The 16649-nt window shown below is 35.6% G+C and overlaps 1 protein-coding gene across 1 annotated transcript in view; it reads right to left on the bottom strand.

The window, feature by feature from the left end:
* Positions 1–16649, bottom strand: part of LOC135206884 (uncharacterized) — a 47663-nt gene that overhangs the window by 28605 nt on the left and 2409 nt on the right. Inside the window, exon 3 of the mRNA XM_064238363.1 lies at positions 15705–15901. Coding sequence (XP_064094433.1) covers positions 15705–15901 — 197 coding nt within the window. The remainder of the gene's footprint in view (positions 1–15704; positions 15902–16649) is intronic.

Genomic DNA, 16649 nt, shown 5'->3' with positions numbered 1-16649 from the left:
GAATGATAGGAAGTTACTTCAATTATCTGATTGTCCTTTAATTATTGATTAACTTTCTACTTTCAGTTGAAAGTAAGTTATTCTCTGCATTTCTTGCCTTTTTCTTTGGTGCACTTCGGAAGTAATGCGTTAGTGTTATCAGACAAACTTAAGTACTCTATATGTTCGACGTACTACATTGGTTCTTTTATCTTTGCTGTTAAATTCTCCGTTCAATCAACTGTCAAATTATTTTGCTGCAATCAATGCTGTAAGTAACTGACTTCTTTTATATACCAACAGAATGATTGTCTATACGATGCTGCACAGGAAATACTAAATGATTACGTCACTGATCTTGTAGCTATTGATAAAGAAAATTTTCGAAATGGAACGGATATACGTATGTCATATTCCTGAGTATTGTAATATACTATGAAATCAAGCATCTGCGGTATTTCATATAGTTAGACACATTAATGTTATCTCGAAACAATTAACCAAAAATATTTATGACATTGGCCTATAAATAGTAACATCAAGGAGTTTGTAAGTAATTCATACAATACAGGAATTGAAAAATGAGTACACGTTTTGCATATTGAAATATACTTTACAATGTTTACAAATAGTCGCGCAACTTCGCCGCATATTTTGATACCTAATATGCAGATTATTAATACGTATTTTTTACACCATAGGTCCATTAGTGGCGACATGTTGTCCCTTTTAAAACTGTTAGATTGCACCCAAGGGCGCCACAGAGAGCATCCTTCCATGTGACTTCACTTCTTAATTCAATTTATACGTTTCCCGGAGCACAATATTCGAAGCTTCAGTACTTCGTCTTCATCATCTCGTCAGGCTGAAGAGGAGTCCTTGACTTCAAGAAATAGCACCTGCTTGCTTTTAGGTGACCATCCCTTGCTGTGCCCTGAAACGTTTCATTTGTAGAGTCAGATAGATGCCCCCTGCCTGGCAGAGTTAAGAAGAATTCGGCTGAAACACGACGTCATTCTGGGACATAAAGATGCAATCTCTTTGCATTAGAGAAGGTCAGTTCTAAAATATGCAGGAAGCATCGCACCCTGATGGCGCTTTATTGTCTATCTCAAGAAAGTGGTTTTCCGCTATCCGGACTATACCGAGGTCAGATGACTCGGTAATTGTCCTTTGGTGGAGATTATCGTCGATGTCAGTATCCGTATGCAGTTCTAAGACTTTAATTTTAAGGAGAATTGTTGATATAAAAGGGGTGGTACAGTACTGTAATCATTCTCATACTTTAAAGAAGAATTGATGATATAAAACGTTTGGTAGGTACAGTACTGTAATCATTCTCATACTTTTAATAAGTGTTAATATAAAACGGATGGTACAGTACTATAACTATTATCATACTTTTAAGGAGAATTGATTATATAAAACCGGCGGTACAGTACTGTATCCATTCTCATACTTTTAATTAGTGTTTATATAAAACGGGTGGTACAGTTCTATAACCATTCTCATACTTTTAAGGAGAATTAGTTATATAAAAAGGGTTGTACAGTACTATCATCATTCTCAGACTTTTAAGGAGAATTGTGATATAAAACGGGTGGTACAGTACCAAAATCATTCTCATACTTTTAAGGAGAATTGATTATATAAAAGGGGTGGTACAGTACTATAATCATTCTCATACTTTTATGCAGAATTGGTGATATAAAAACGGGTGGTACAGTACTGTAATCATTCTCATACTTTTAATAATTGTTCATATAAAACGGGTGGTACAGCACTATAATAATTCTCATAAATCATTATTAATATAAAACGGGTGGTACAGTACTATAACCATTCTCATACTTTTAAGGAGAATTGTTTATATAAAACGGGTGGTACAGTACTATAATCACTCTCATACTTTTAAGGAGAATTGAGCTTTAAACATCACCTGATGAGACCTTCAGAAAATCTCTTGAGAACAGACACTTCTTGATAGACATTACAGTCAAGCTGTAGGTATTTGTAAGGGGAGGGTGAGGGGAATACGATAGGGATAAATGAGGGGAGAAGGTCCCTAACCAATAGGTATACACTTTATGTATCTGTTGGCCAATGGATGCGTCCCGGTATTACCTACGCTATTGGAAAACGGTAAACAAATTCCACTGAGTCTGAAAACCCTCCAAATCGCTTTCTCGTGAATCCATAAAGATTGCAAATGGAGAAATCATTTGGAACCGGTTCAACCTTTCTCTTAATTTCCAAACTTACTTCTCCTCTCCTCATTGTATCGTTGGCTCCTCCTATCTCCTCTAATCCTGACATCTTACGATCTTTTCAATGGTGTTGCTAACTAATGTAGCCATTCTAAACACGTCCCGTATGTACACATTTGAAAATGATTGATGATAATAGAAAAAAGGAACTATTAAGCGACTAATAATATTAACAAATGAAAATGTGTGTGTGTGTGTGTACATGCATACATACGCAAAACACACACACACACACACACACACACATATATATATATATATATATATTATATATATATATATATATAATATATATATATTATATATATATATATATATATATATATATATATATATATATATATATATATATATATATATATATATATAAATGCGTGTTTGTGTGTATGACTGTTTTCATTCTGCAATTTGTTGATAAGTGGTATTCTGTATAATATTTCTCTATTCAAATCAAAACCCCGTTTTCATTAATGATTAAAATGCAATGCAGAGTGGCTTATTCAACAGGTCGTTGATCCATTTGAGTTAATTGGTTATCATAAAGCCAAAAATTAATGACATTGCTGGAAAATCTCGCGATATGTTTTCGATACTCCGATGAATTGAAAAATCGCTCTTGATATCTTGATTGGCATTAATCTTCCATTTTATATCAGTCTCTCTCTCTCTCTCTCTCTCTCTCTCTCTCTCTCTCTCTCTCTCTCTCTATAGCAGGACATTTTTATGTCTGACCTTTGACAATAGAAGCAGGAAGTGACTAGAGATTCTCTCTCTCTCTCTCTCTCTCTCTCTCTCTCTCTCTCTCTCTCTCTCTAGCAGGACATTTTTATGTGTGACCTTTGGCAATAGAAGCAGGAAGTGACTAGAGATTCTCTCTCTCTCTCTCTCTCTCTCTCTCTCTCTCTCTCTCTCTCTCTCTCTCTCTCTCTCTGGCTATTTGAAAGCTAGACGAATTAGCAGGCTTTTCTATTAACTAATTTTTACATGTGAATAAATCACTCACACGGTAGTCAGTCAGGTTTCACTCACAAAGCATCCTTTATACTTTGAAATTCTTCGTACTCTTATATTCCACGATTCTGAAATATTCCTTCCTTGCTTATTTTCTGAGTTCCTCGTTGGACGAGTGGTTTACATGCTCGCCTATCAGTCGGTAGTCCGGAGTTCGATCACCCCTACCCCCTCTGCCAACGTGGAATCAGAAGAATTTGTTTCTGGTGATTAGAAATTCATTTCTCGATATAATGTGTTACGGATCGCACAATAAGCTGTAGGTCCCTTTGCTAGGTAACCAATTGGTTCCTAGCCACGTAAAAAATATCTAATCCTTCTGGCTAGCCGTAGGAGAACTGTTAATCTCTCTGTGTTTTTCAGAAGCAATATGTTTTAATTTTTTGCTGCATTACCAAGGAGTGTTCCGACCTCCAGCTTACTCTGGACATGTGCAAGACTTTCCCTCACGCATAAGTTGTAAACATTATACTCCTAACTTTCAAAAAAAATTAAAACATACTAAAATATACGGTCAAATAGAAAATTTAAATAAATAATCTACATCTAATTAGAAATCATTTTTTGGAATGTTTAGTATGCACATTATCTATTTCTTACATTTTCATTGTAATAAATATATCGCATGTGTATCCGTATCATACCTAAGAAATGGTAATCCGCAAGCATGTATGACATTTTTATCATAATTGGAGATCTTGCGTAGTGTTCCCGATGCTTTCAAAATACTTGTACTACATTTTCTCATTATAATGGAAATAGACCACATATGGAACAAAAGCCTAATTTTCTGAGAATGTCAGTATTATTAAAATCTAGTTCTTACGTTAATTTTTCTAATTAGTCCACCCAGATTCAGCAAAGAATAAAGGTGTTTATACCCCCATCCTTTATGTTAAATATATTAACGTACAGGAACCTCACTTCTTCATGATATCAACTAAAACTCTACCGAAAGAAGTTATAAGTCACAATGGGCATCTCTAAATGAAGAATATCAGAGTAAATAAGTTTTCAGCTATTGTAACTTTTATTTTGATTCGCCATGCTGAAAAAAACAAAACGAAAAGGTCCACCAAACAAGCAATTAAATTCTAATGCTACATTAAATATAGTGCTCCAATAAAGTGACCCATTTCATGAAAAACAAAAAATAAAAGGATTTTTTAATATTAATATACATTTTCGCTTCACCATTTTCAGCTGTGCAGAATGGAAGTCCCTACAATTAACACTGAATATAGATGGCAATGTTTACTATATTTTTTTTTAGAGTCGTTCCTGCAGTCACATGTATACTTAATGATTGCATGAAATCAGTCATTCACAGTTATTGGCGGTGGGCGCAGCCTTTTACTAAAAAGTACGACTGCAAGGCAGCAGTTTCCATAGTTAATGGCGGTGGGTCTAGCCTTTTACTAAAAAGTACGACTGCAAGGCAGCAGTTTCCATAGTTATTGGCGGTGGGTCTAACCTTTTACTAAAAAGTACGACTGCAAGGCAGCAGTTTCCATAGTTATTGGCGGTGGGTCTAGCTTTTTACTAAAAAGTACGACTGCAAGGCAGCAGTTTCCATAGTTATTGGCAGTGGGCCTAGCCTTTTACTAAAAAGTACGACTACAAGGCAGCAGTTTCCATAGTTATTGGCGGTGGATCTAGCATTTTACTAAAAAGTACGACTGCAAGGCAGCAGTTTCCATAGTTATTGGCGGTGGGTCTAGCCTTTTACTAAAAAGTACGACTACAAGGCAGCAGTTTCCATAGTTATTGGCGGTGGGTCTAGCTTTTTACTAAAAAGTACGACTGCAAGGCAGCAGTTTCCATAGTTATTGGCGGTGGGTCTAACCTTTTACTAAAAAGTACGACTGCAAGGCAGCAGTTTCCATAGTTATTGGCGGTGGGTCTAGCTTTTTACTAAAAAGTACGACTGCAAGGCAGCAGTTTCCATAGTTATTGGCAGTGGGCCTAGCCTTTTACTAAAAAGTACCACTACAAGGCAGCAGTTTCCATAGTTATTGGCGGTGGGTCTAGCATTTTACTAAAAAGTACGACTGCAAGGCACCAGTGTCCACAGTTATTGTCGGTGGGTCTAGCCTTTTACTAAAAAGTACGACTACAAGGCAGCAGTTTCCATAGTTATTGGCGGTGGGTCTAGCCTTTTACTAAAAAGTACGACTGCAAGGCAGCAGTTTCCATAGTTATTGGCGGTGGGTCTAGCATTTTACTAAAAAGTACGACTGCAAGGCACCAGTGTCCACAGTTATTGTCGGTGGGTCTAGCCTTTTACTAAAAAGTACGACTACAAGCAGCAGTTTCCATAGGTTATTGGCGGTGGGTCTAGCCGTTTTTACTAAAAACCGTACGACTACAAGGCAGCAGTTTCCATAGTTATTGGCGGTGGGTCTAGCCTTTTACTAAAAAGTACGACTACAAGGCAGCAGTTTCCATAGTTATTGGCGGTGGGTCTAGCCTTTTACTAAAAAGTACGACTACAAGGCGGCAGTTTTCCATAGTTTTATTGGCAGTGGGTCTAGCCTTTTACTAAAAAGTACGACTACAAGGCAGCAGTTTCCATAGTTATTGGCGGTGGGTCTAGCCTTTTACTAAAAAGTACGACTACAAGGCAGCAGTTTCCATAGTTATTGGCGGTGGGTCAAACCTTTTACTAAAAAGTACGACTGCAAAGCAGCAGTTTCCATAGTTATTGGCGGTGGGTCTAGCTTTTTACTAAAATGTACGACTGCAAGGCAAGCAAAGTTTCCATAGTTAGTGGCGGTGGGTCTAACCTTTTTACTAAAAAGTCGACTGCAAGGCAGCAGTTTCCATAGTTATTTGGCGGTGGGTCTAGCGTTTTACTAAAAGTACGACTGCAAGGCAGCAGTTTCCATAGTATGGCGGTGGTCCTAAAACCTTTTACTAAAAAGTACGACTGCAAGGCAGCAGTTTCCATAGTTTATTGGCGGTGGGTCTAGCTTTTTTTACTAAAAAGTAGACGACTGCAAGGCGCAGTTTTCCATAGTTATTGGCAGTGGGCCTAGCCTTTTTACTAAAAGTACGACTACAAGGCAGCAGTTTCCATAGTTATTGTCGTGGGTCTAGCATTTTACTAAAAAAGTACGACTGCAGGCAGCAGTTTCCATAGTTATTGCGGTGGGTCTAACCTTTTACTAAAAAGTACGACTGCAAGGCAGCAGTTTTTCCATAGTTATTGGCGGTGGGTCTAGCTTTTTTACTAAAAAGTACGACTGCAAGGCTAGCAGTTTCCATAGTTATAGGCGGTGGGTCTAACCTTTTACTAAAGAGTACGACTGCAAGGCAGCAGTTTTTCCCCATAGTTTTATTGGCGGTGGGTCTCAGCATTTTCACTAAAAAGTACGACTGCAGGCAGCAGTTTCCATAGTTTTTATTTGGCGGTGGGTTCTAGCTTTTTTACTAAAAAATTCCCCCTCGGTACATATATGAAAATATATCATTCCGAGGTAGAAGCGAATTAGATATTAAAGGACATTTGTAGCTCGAATGATTTATATGATCACGGTGATGTGATAAATATTCATAATAAGCTGCGTGAGTCAACGCTCGAATCGGCTAGCATGGTGCAGGGTTTCCATATCGATTCTAATTACAAATACAACGAGATCGACGTTGATTTGAAATGGTCAGAATCGATATAAACCTTTGCCTCTCTTGATAGCCGTTTCGGTAGCGTCACTGTCCGATCCTGATTTCGTTCCCCATCCAACTGGACGGTGGTTCGATCCCATGTGGGTACGAAATTATTATCAACTAAAAAATTCCCCCGGTCGGTACATATATGAAAATATATCAATTCCGAGGTAGAGCGAATTAGATATTAAAGGACATTTGTAGCTCGAATGATATATATATATATATATATATATATATATATATACTATATATATATATATATATATATATATAAATTCTTCTGTTAAAACAGGATGTCTCAATTATAAAAATTCTCATTAAAAACGCTCGGTTTAAAGCCGACTTGATAAGGGTGGAAGTTAGTCCACCGATATATAATCCTTGGCTGCAAACCAGAGTGTTTTAACAGGATTTTTTTTACCACTTGAGATATATATATATATGTGTGTGTGTGGTGTGTGTGTCTGTGTATATGTGTGTGTGTGTTCTGTGTATGTGTGTGTGTGTGTGCGTGTGTGTGTGTGTGTGTGTATGTATTCATTCCAACATTTATGCATCAATTATCAGTAGAGAAACAAAAACTCCAGAGATAAAAACAAAATCTTACTTCAAACTACTGAATCATTACCCTCAATTATCAGTAGAGGAAACAAAAACTCCAGAGATAAAAATCTTACTTCAACTACTGATCATTACCCTCCAAACCACGAAAAGTTCGATTGTTTTATTACATATTTTTTCAACCCATAAATTTTCAGTGATTTGTTTGGTTTTCATTAAATTTATTAATCAACAACATTTAATATTTCATATGCGGTTGTCGATCTTTAAAAAAAAAAAAAAAAAACTTCGCCTTTGTTTAACCACGATTTTTCCTGAGTTGGGGGTTTTGTTCTAATTTTAATTGCCAATTACTCTGCTTTTTTACTTCGTGGAGCTGAAGACAATTGCTTTCAGCAGTCAATAGGGAACTATTCGTTTTTATTTTTTTTTATTTTCGTTCGGTATATTTCTCTCGAGATAAACTAAATCTCACCAATAATCACAGAGGGGTACAAAGCTACTTGATAATTTATGTATTTTTTTTTAACACTGGAAGTTTCTTCCACCTTGTGTAGTTTATTCAAGCAGATTTTGTTTTTATTTTGTGTTTTTTTCACAAGAGTTGTTCCTTTTTTTTAAGCCACATCGGAAGTTTCTTCCAATGTGTAGTTTACACAAACTGATTTTTTCTTTTTTCTTTTTTTTTTGAGTTGTGCTTTACTTTTAAGCCACAAAAACATTTTATTATGTCCGAAACGTAATCCTAAAAGGCCGGTTTTTTTATTTGGCATTTCCATAAAGATCACGCTGCAGTAATTAGAGTAATGGGCGCAGCCCGTTTCGTTGATGGTTTGAAAAACTGAGTAAACAAATGAATAAATTTAGCGAGTGGGAACGCGAAATTTTCGCCCTACAAAAGTATCCTCGAATAGACGACCTGAAATCAAAATAATATAGTTTTAACGTAATAATACGTTTTATATATATACCCACGCAATCACAGACAGGCAAAATATATGTGATAACACGAGAGTCCTAAATGCTGCTCATATAAACAGATTAAATAGATAAACCCGTTTTTATTACTTCCAGTGTTTATATTGCATTCTGACCGCTAAGAAATTCAAACATCCAGTTAAAGCTGATTTGCTCCCAGGAACGTTTCTGTGTGTAAAGGGTATATATATATGTATATATATATATATATATATATATATATATATATATATATATATATATATATTATATATATATATATAGTGTGTGTGTGTGTGTGTGTGTGTGTGTGTGTGTGTGTGTAATTTGCTTATTCCTTATTTCCTGTATTTTTGACACAACGAAGTGTTTATATTTCTTATGGCTTAATATTAAAGCCCAATTGGATTTGAAATAGTAACAGAACTTGTATGGCACAGTATTTCGCAAATAATTTCTTTAAAAAGTTGCGGGTTCTACCACAAGTAAAAGCTTTGGCTAATTTGTTAGCTTAGCCTATACTTTTCTGATTAAACCGAATGGCCGTTCTGGAAACATTTTGTATTTCCATACAAGTAGGCAATTAGACCAGGTGTGGGTGAAAAAAAAAACACAAAAAAAGAAAAGGTACACTGCAGTATGATACTGCCCAAAGGTGTTTACAATGTTGAAAAATAAAATCTATTAAGAGAAAATGCTTTTTTAGAAATATACTTTTCTAATTAAACCGAATGGCCGTTCTGGAACATTTTATTTCCTACAGTAGGCAATAGACCAGTGAACACAGAAAAGTACACTGCAGTATGATATTCCCAAAGTTTTTTATAAGTTGAAAAATATATTAAGAGAAAAGGACTTTTGGAAAAAATACTCTAAATAGAGTTGGTATTTGTCGTTTTTTGAAATTTCGTGTTTTTTTTAGATATATAAAGACATATCACCATCGATTTACTCATGTATGATAATTAACTAAAACTGAATGTGTCAGATATATTGCCAAATGTCATATTCACCAGTGCTACGGGAATAGAAACGAGTTGCAGTTAAATCTTTTATAAGTTTGAAAATAAATCGAAAACAAGAATTTATCTCGTCCCTCGCTACGCTTCGGACGAAAATAAAATTCAGTCAGCTCCATTATCACTGTGTGCAACGACCTACCAGGTTTAGAAGGAGTCTGAAAAAATAAATATTGCTCAATATGAAAACGAAAGAACAGAGCGACTCGACTGAGGAGCCGTGATGGTCTACCATCTCTTACTCCTCTTTAATCCTTTGAGACGACTATTGCTCATACCACTGTTTAAATTCCAGCCAAGAAATTACGGAAGACTTTTCTGAGAAAGGCCATTACCTCTGATGTCGGGTCATTCCCTAGTCATGGTCTTTTATTAAACTTTTAGTCTGTTTTCCAAAGTCTTGCGTTCTTCTCTAAACGCGTCTATTAGAGCACTTCCTTCCTTGCGTATTTTTTATGAGTTTTTCTTTTATTTCTTTATTTTACATACACCTGTGACTGAGTCTTCCAGATAATGCTGAAAATAGCGCTGTAAAATTCTTATAGTAGTTTCACATCACCCGTGTATCTGATGTCTAAGCCAGTCCCTTACGACGCTCCTGATTGGCTGTTGATAAGTCAATCACAGGGCTGGAAACTCTCGGTCTCTCGAGAGAGTTCACATGGGTATGATCTATGATCCACCTCTCCTGAGAGATACGTCTTTCAAAGGTATCCCTCACGAGAGGTGGAATATACTTCCAACCCAGTGACTGGCTTATCAACAGCCAATCAGGAGCGTCGTAAGGGACTGGCCTAGACATTAGATGCACGGTTGATGTGAATCTACTATAGTATTATGAGTTCCATCCAGTTATCACTGAACCCACAAGTATCTCCATCTGGTTGAATTTACCGTATTAGGTTTTATCCGGTCATTGAGAGGTTTTATTTAACAATGACTTTGCTATTTTGCCATGGATGTGAAGGAGGCAATGAAGAGCTTTTCTCTCTCTCTCTCTCTCTCTCTCTCTCTCTCTCTCTCTCTCTCTCTCTCTTTATTCAAGCTTCGTGCAGGAGCTCGACAAAAAGTACTCTCTTAGAATACGAAGGTTTGTATGTGGTATGTAATGTTACGCTGAACCTCCCATAACTACTTCAGGACATAATCATTGTCATTTAAGCTATATATAGTTTAAACCAACAATATATATCCTTTGGTCACATAGCAATATCCGTGGACTGTGATACAGGGGAGAGAACGCGTATCTCTCTGCTCCATTGCTCCAGGAGGACCGAAAAATATGGAAATAATGTTGGGATTGAAGATGATATAACTGGCTCTATCCTGAAGCGAGGGCGAAGGATAAATTGTAAAAACTGCTTGTTATGCATAAGCGTTGCACTCTTGCTGTTGATAAGCGTTATCATAATTTTTCAAGGAGATCGGATGGCTTGCTTGCAGTATCTCTTTCTTACAAGTTCTTTTGGTGGAGCGAGAGCACAGCAGGGTAAAGCTAGTGCATGCATATATGATACGGTACAAAATGCATAAACAAAAATTCCTGATTAGGGACGTATGCACTAGATAGGACTGTTCTACTTTGAGCAAAGGTATTCGTTCAAAAGAATAGAAATACGAAATAAAGAGTATAACGAAGAAACAATCACGCCATAGGAATGACTATGGTAGATTCACATCAACAGTGCATTTGATGTCTAGGCCAGTCCCTTACGACGCTCCTGATTGGCTGTTGATAAGCCAAGCACAGGGCTGGAAACTCTCAGTCTCTCGAGAGAGTTTACATGGGTAGGATCTATGTTCCACCTATCCTGAGGGATACTTTTGGAAGACATATTCCTCGAGAGAGACTGAGAGTTTCCAGCCCTGTGATTGACTTATCAAAAGCCAATCAGGAGCGTCGTAAGGGACTGGCCTAAACATCAAATGCACCGTTGATGTGAATCTACTATACGTAGTTACCTTTCAATTATTACAAACCTTACAGCAATCCAATTTATTAGTGTAGATGCCTGAAATGACTATTATATCTGAATTTATATTTGCTGCTAAATTGTATAATTCTACTCATAGTGATAAGGCAGTACTATTTAATAGTCTCAAACTCTTTATAAAAACTTCAAACTCGGCCAAGTAAACGCGAATTCCGAGCTCAAAATAACTTAAGGAAGCTTAGACTAGGGTGGATATTACTCTAATAAATTATCATTATAGTTACCATATTCACATTGTTTATTTTTAACAGTACAGCAAGCAAGTTATAGTTTCCATATGATACCCAAGCAACATTCCACTATGGCTGTACGTTTCTTATTATGGAGCTGAGAACAGGATTTAAACTATGTACATCGAATATATAGGTATTTCTCTAGGTTAGGCCTACCAAAATCCATTAGAGGTACCATATTATACTGCTTATCATCAATAGCAGGTTATACTTTCCGTATTACAGCCAAGCAACATACCAGTAGAGATGTAGTCCTTATTGAGAATTTTTCAATATTTTTTTTATTTACTGTCCTGAGAACGGGATTCAAGCCTATAGTCACATCGAAGTATATAAGTATTCACTTAGGGTTAAGGCCTTACCAATTTCAAAATAGGGGAGAAGTATGGGGAGGGCTGACCTAAATTTGCAATAGTCCATTATATTTCAGTATTTCATTATGACTCTTTATAGTTGGCTATTAAGAAACTTTTACATATTCTCCATTTGCTCGTATTTTCTATCACTTACTCCCCTTTCTCTATCCTCTCTTACGTAACCAATCCCAAGTCATTGCTCTCTAATTCTCTTTTTCCTCGTCTCCCCTAACCGCGTCCTTCAGTTCTGTCACTGTCTACCTTTGTATCGTGTAAGGAAATTTCAATATGAGGAAATTTTGCAAGCATTGCTTCCGGCCTCTGCATATAAAATAAGAATGTTTATCAACAACAAGGGCGTATTGCTCATGCATACAAAATAGCTCTATATATCTTATCCTCTGCTCAAGTTCGAAATAGACTCAATTGTATCAACTACAATGCTAATAATGCACTCATATTACTCATTCTAATCTACTGTAAGGTTTTTCAGAGATAAGAGTTCTTTACCGTTCATTTTGACCAAAATGATATTTCAGTTAAAATCAAAAATAAAATTTATATATATGTATATATATATATATATATATATATATATATATATATGTGTGTGTGTGTGTGTGTGTGTGTGTGTGTGTGTGTGTGTGTGTGTGTGTATGTGTGTGCATATATATATATATATATATATATATATATATATATATATATATATAATCTATATATATGTATGTATATAATATTGGCTATGTAGATATGCAAGCAATATTTCCAAGTGTGTAACTGAACAAATTTTAAACTATACTTTGCGATTTTGATTTATATTCTCTTTGTAGCAGAATGTCATCTAAGTTTATACTTATAGTTTTGTATTAAGAGAATTTTTCAAATAATGAAAAATTATTGAAATGTAATTGTATTTTTATAATATAAGATAAAAAAGTTATTGGACTTACGGCAGTAGAGGATGATTATATTGTTACCAATAGGTAAATATGAGCTGTAAAAATAACTGCGCAAAAAATTCTTCCGAGAAGTGTGCCTTTTATATCCTGTGCCATTACCATTGAATTTTATAGTGTTGTAAAAGAGGAGGGTGAGGGGTAAGAAGATCAGGAAACTTAAGGGAGGAGACTGGTGAACAAAGAACAGCATTTTATGTCCCCTGACTGGCAATGGATGAGTCCCTTTATTACCTTCGTTATTGGAAAAACAGTCAAGTTCCATTAAGTATGAGAAGCCAACAAACCGCTTTCTCGTGAGACTCTGAAGATTGCAAATGGTGAAAATAGTCCAGAATTGGGTTCCCCTTCCCTCCTACTTTCCAAACCTCTTCTTCTTTTCTCCCTGCTTATCCTCCACCGTTATCTACTCCTTTCTCTTCTAATCCTGACATAATCCTTTCTTTTTTCATAGTTTTTCGTGGGTTTTTTTTTTCATCATAATAATGCGGTGATTGAAATAAGTCTAAAATGAACAAGGCTGAATGCTTAAATTTTGTGTTTTATCTTGAGAGGTAAATTGACTATAAATATATACATACACACACACACACACACATATATATATATATATATATATAATATAATATATATATATATATATATATATATATATATATTATATATATATATATATATAATATATACTATATATATATATATAATATATATATATATATATATATATATATATATATATATATATATATATATATATATATATATATATATATATATATATATATATATATATGGCTATCCTTTAATTGTCTTGTCCTTTGTATCTGAGATGATTTGTCTTAAACCTTTAATTGCACCCATTGTTTATGCTTGTTTGGGAAGGTATCTCATCTTCCAGGTGTGTCGGATTCTAGGTACTAATCTCTTTATAATCCCTATCTGTCAGTTTTACGAATCATTTATGTCAGTTTCTGCTCAGTAAAGGACGTTTAACGTCGAAAGGTCTCGCAGATCCTCCTTCGTTTATTTTTCCTTCGTGGCATATATCTTTATTTATGGATTTATCACGTTCCTAACTTTCGTGATTCAGTTATACATATATGGCTACGTATGCGTATATACGTGTTGGTGAATCTCTTGTCTTCAACAGTACACAATTTTTTTCTAATATGAAGTGGTTCCAAAAAGGAATGGTATCGGATCCTTTACAAGTGTCCCTTTTACTGAAACTAAAAAAAAAAAAAAAAAAGCTTTTTCATTCACTTCCACAAGAGTCTCACCAACAACGTATAATTGTGTGAAACGCTCTTGTCTTTAAACAGATGGAATGCACGAAATGTTTTAGTCTGCTACCGATTCAAAAATTGATGGTGAAAAGAAAAGTCTGCCAGCCTAATTAGTCTCTTCAAAACAATCATAATTTTAGTTCTTTCAATCAGTGTCATTACTCAATTACACTCTCATTGGGTCCCTAATGTAATTACAACAATCAGACTCTCGTAATTCAAATAAAAAAACAAAGTTGTTTTTGCAGAGCGTCATTGCACGACAGTAATTAGAAGGCTTGGTTATTTTATGAAAATAAGTATTTGTTACTATGAAATCTATTGGAAGTCGTAGGGTAACTATAGTAGATTCACATTAACCGTGCATATGTCGTCTAGGCCAGTCCCCTACGACGCTCCTCATTGGCTGTTGATAAGCCAATGACAGGGCTGGAAACTCTCAGTCTCTCGAAAGAGTTCGCATAGGCAAAATGTCTGTTCCACCTCTCCTGACGGATACTTTTGAAAGACGTATCTCTCAGAAGAGGTGGAAAATCGATCCTACCCATGTGAACTCTCGTAAGGGACTGGCCTAGACATCAAATGCACTGCTGATGTGAATCTACTATAGTAAATGTCGAAATAAGATTTAAATACATTGACACTGCACATAGAGACGGCGATCCTAAAGATTTATATCTCGGAACAAAGTCAGCCTTTTTTTACATCCATAGAAGAGCTGGAGGAGTGCGTCATATCTAACTAGAAATTTGAACATTCTTCCAAAAAAAGAACTAAACACTTAACAGAAGAGACAGTCGATGAAGATCCCACATTCAGCAATAAAGTGTTATTGACAGCTACACGTACAGAAAGATTAGAGAACATCTGCTGTACTTCCAGGAATTTTGAGGGAGATTCGAAAATCTTTATATGAAAATGGTAATTTTGTCAATTCTACAGGGACTAAGCAAGGAGTAGTTTTGTACAGAATTTGCAATTAAATTTTCTACATATGCTTGATTATGGTTAACCTTATCAAAATAAAAAAGATAAACAATGGAGGCTACAAGGCTGCAATTTGGTATGTTTGATTATTGGAGGGTGGATGATCAACATACCAATTTGCAGCCTCTAGCCTCAGAAGTTTTAAAGATCTGAGGGCGGACAGAAAAAGCCATCTCGATAGTTTTCTTTTATGGAAAATAAGACTGAAAACTGTTAAGAGAATATGGGTAATGTAAATAATAGCCCGACTGTGAGAGCAAAATGGTTGCAAGCAAAAAAATATTATTTTATATTGTAATGTTTATGTGATTTTGGGATGATGAGAATAATGAGGAAACAGCGCATAACATCAAATTTCAAATCATGAGAAAATCTAAAGGCAGGGCAATGGTGTTCTTGATATTTTTCATGTTTTATTCGGTCTACAGTCTTTGAGAGCCTTTTGAAACCTATTCTGCCGCATGAACGTCTTCGAAGATGGGGAATATAACTTGTATCCTCATTTCTAGATTCCTCTGAAAGTCTTCGAAGATGGGGAATATAACTTGTACCCTCATTTCTAGATTCCTCTGAACGTCTCCGAAGATGGGGAATATAACTTATATCCTCATTTCTAGATTCCTCTGAAAGTCTTCGAAGATGGGGAATATAACTTATATCCTCATTTCTAGATTATTCTAATCCTGCCACTCCTAAAGATAAAGGGAGCTTAGTATTGAAAATGCCACCATCAAAGATTAAAACTGAAATTGTTACTACGAGCATAAATTTGGAAAATAATTCCCTCGTCAGTGACGATAATCTCAAAGGCGGTAAATGACGTCGACTACGCTGTATAAAAACACCTGTTACAAGAATTATTACAGTTTCTTCTCCAAGGCCCGGCAATGACTCTAAGGCGGAAATGGAATGTTCAAGCGAGCGAGCTATTTTAAATTAGCTTCGTTGTGTTCGCGGGCAAAACTGCCTGGGTATTTTTATTCAAATGTGTGTTGTTAAAAAGAAACGGAATTCTACATATGTTACAGTGTTTCGCTCGAGAGCTCTTCACACTATTTTTATTTTTGCTTTTTATTCCATATTCAGTGTAAGTGAATATATGCCAGTAATCCAAGCTGTCTGTTTAATAAAGATAGCCATTGGAAACTGAAAGAGGATATAGTCGTAAATCAAAGCAATGCACGAGGCATTACAGTATATTTCAAACGTATTTAAAAAGAAATATTGCAAGTAAGGGACACCGGCTCTTTTAACAAAAGCGCCAACGAGAATTAGGCAAATAGACACACTTCCATAATCTTACTGGTCGAGTTCCGTGCCTAGTGTCCACAATTGTTTAAAAGTTCATTTTTATTCCCAGTATTTGATGCC

The sequence above is a fragment of the Macrobrachium nipponense genome, chromosome 31 (genome assembly GCF_015104395.2).
Source record: "Macrobrachium nipponense isolate FS-2020 chromosome 31, ASM1510439v2, whole genome shotgun sequence".
Classification (NCBI taxonomy): domain Eukaryota; kingdom Metazoa; phylum Arthropoda; class Malacostraca; order Decapoda; family Palaemonidae; genus Macrobrachium; species Macrobrachium nipponense.
This window is presented reverse-complemented; position numbering and strand designations above follow the sequence as displayed.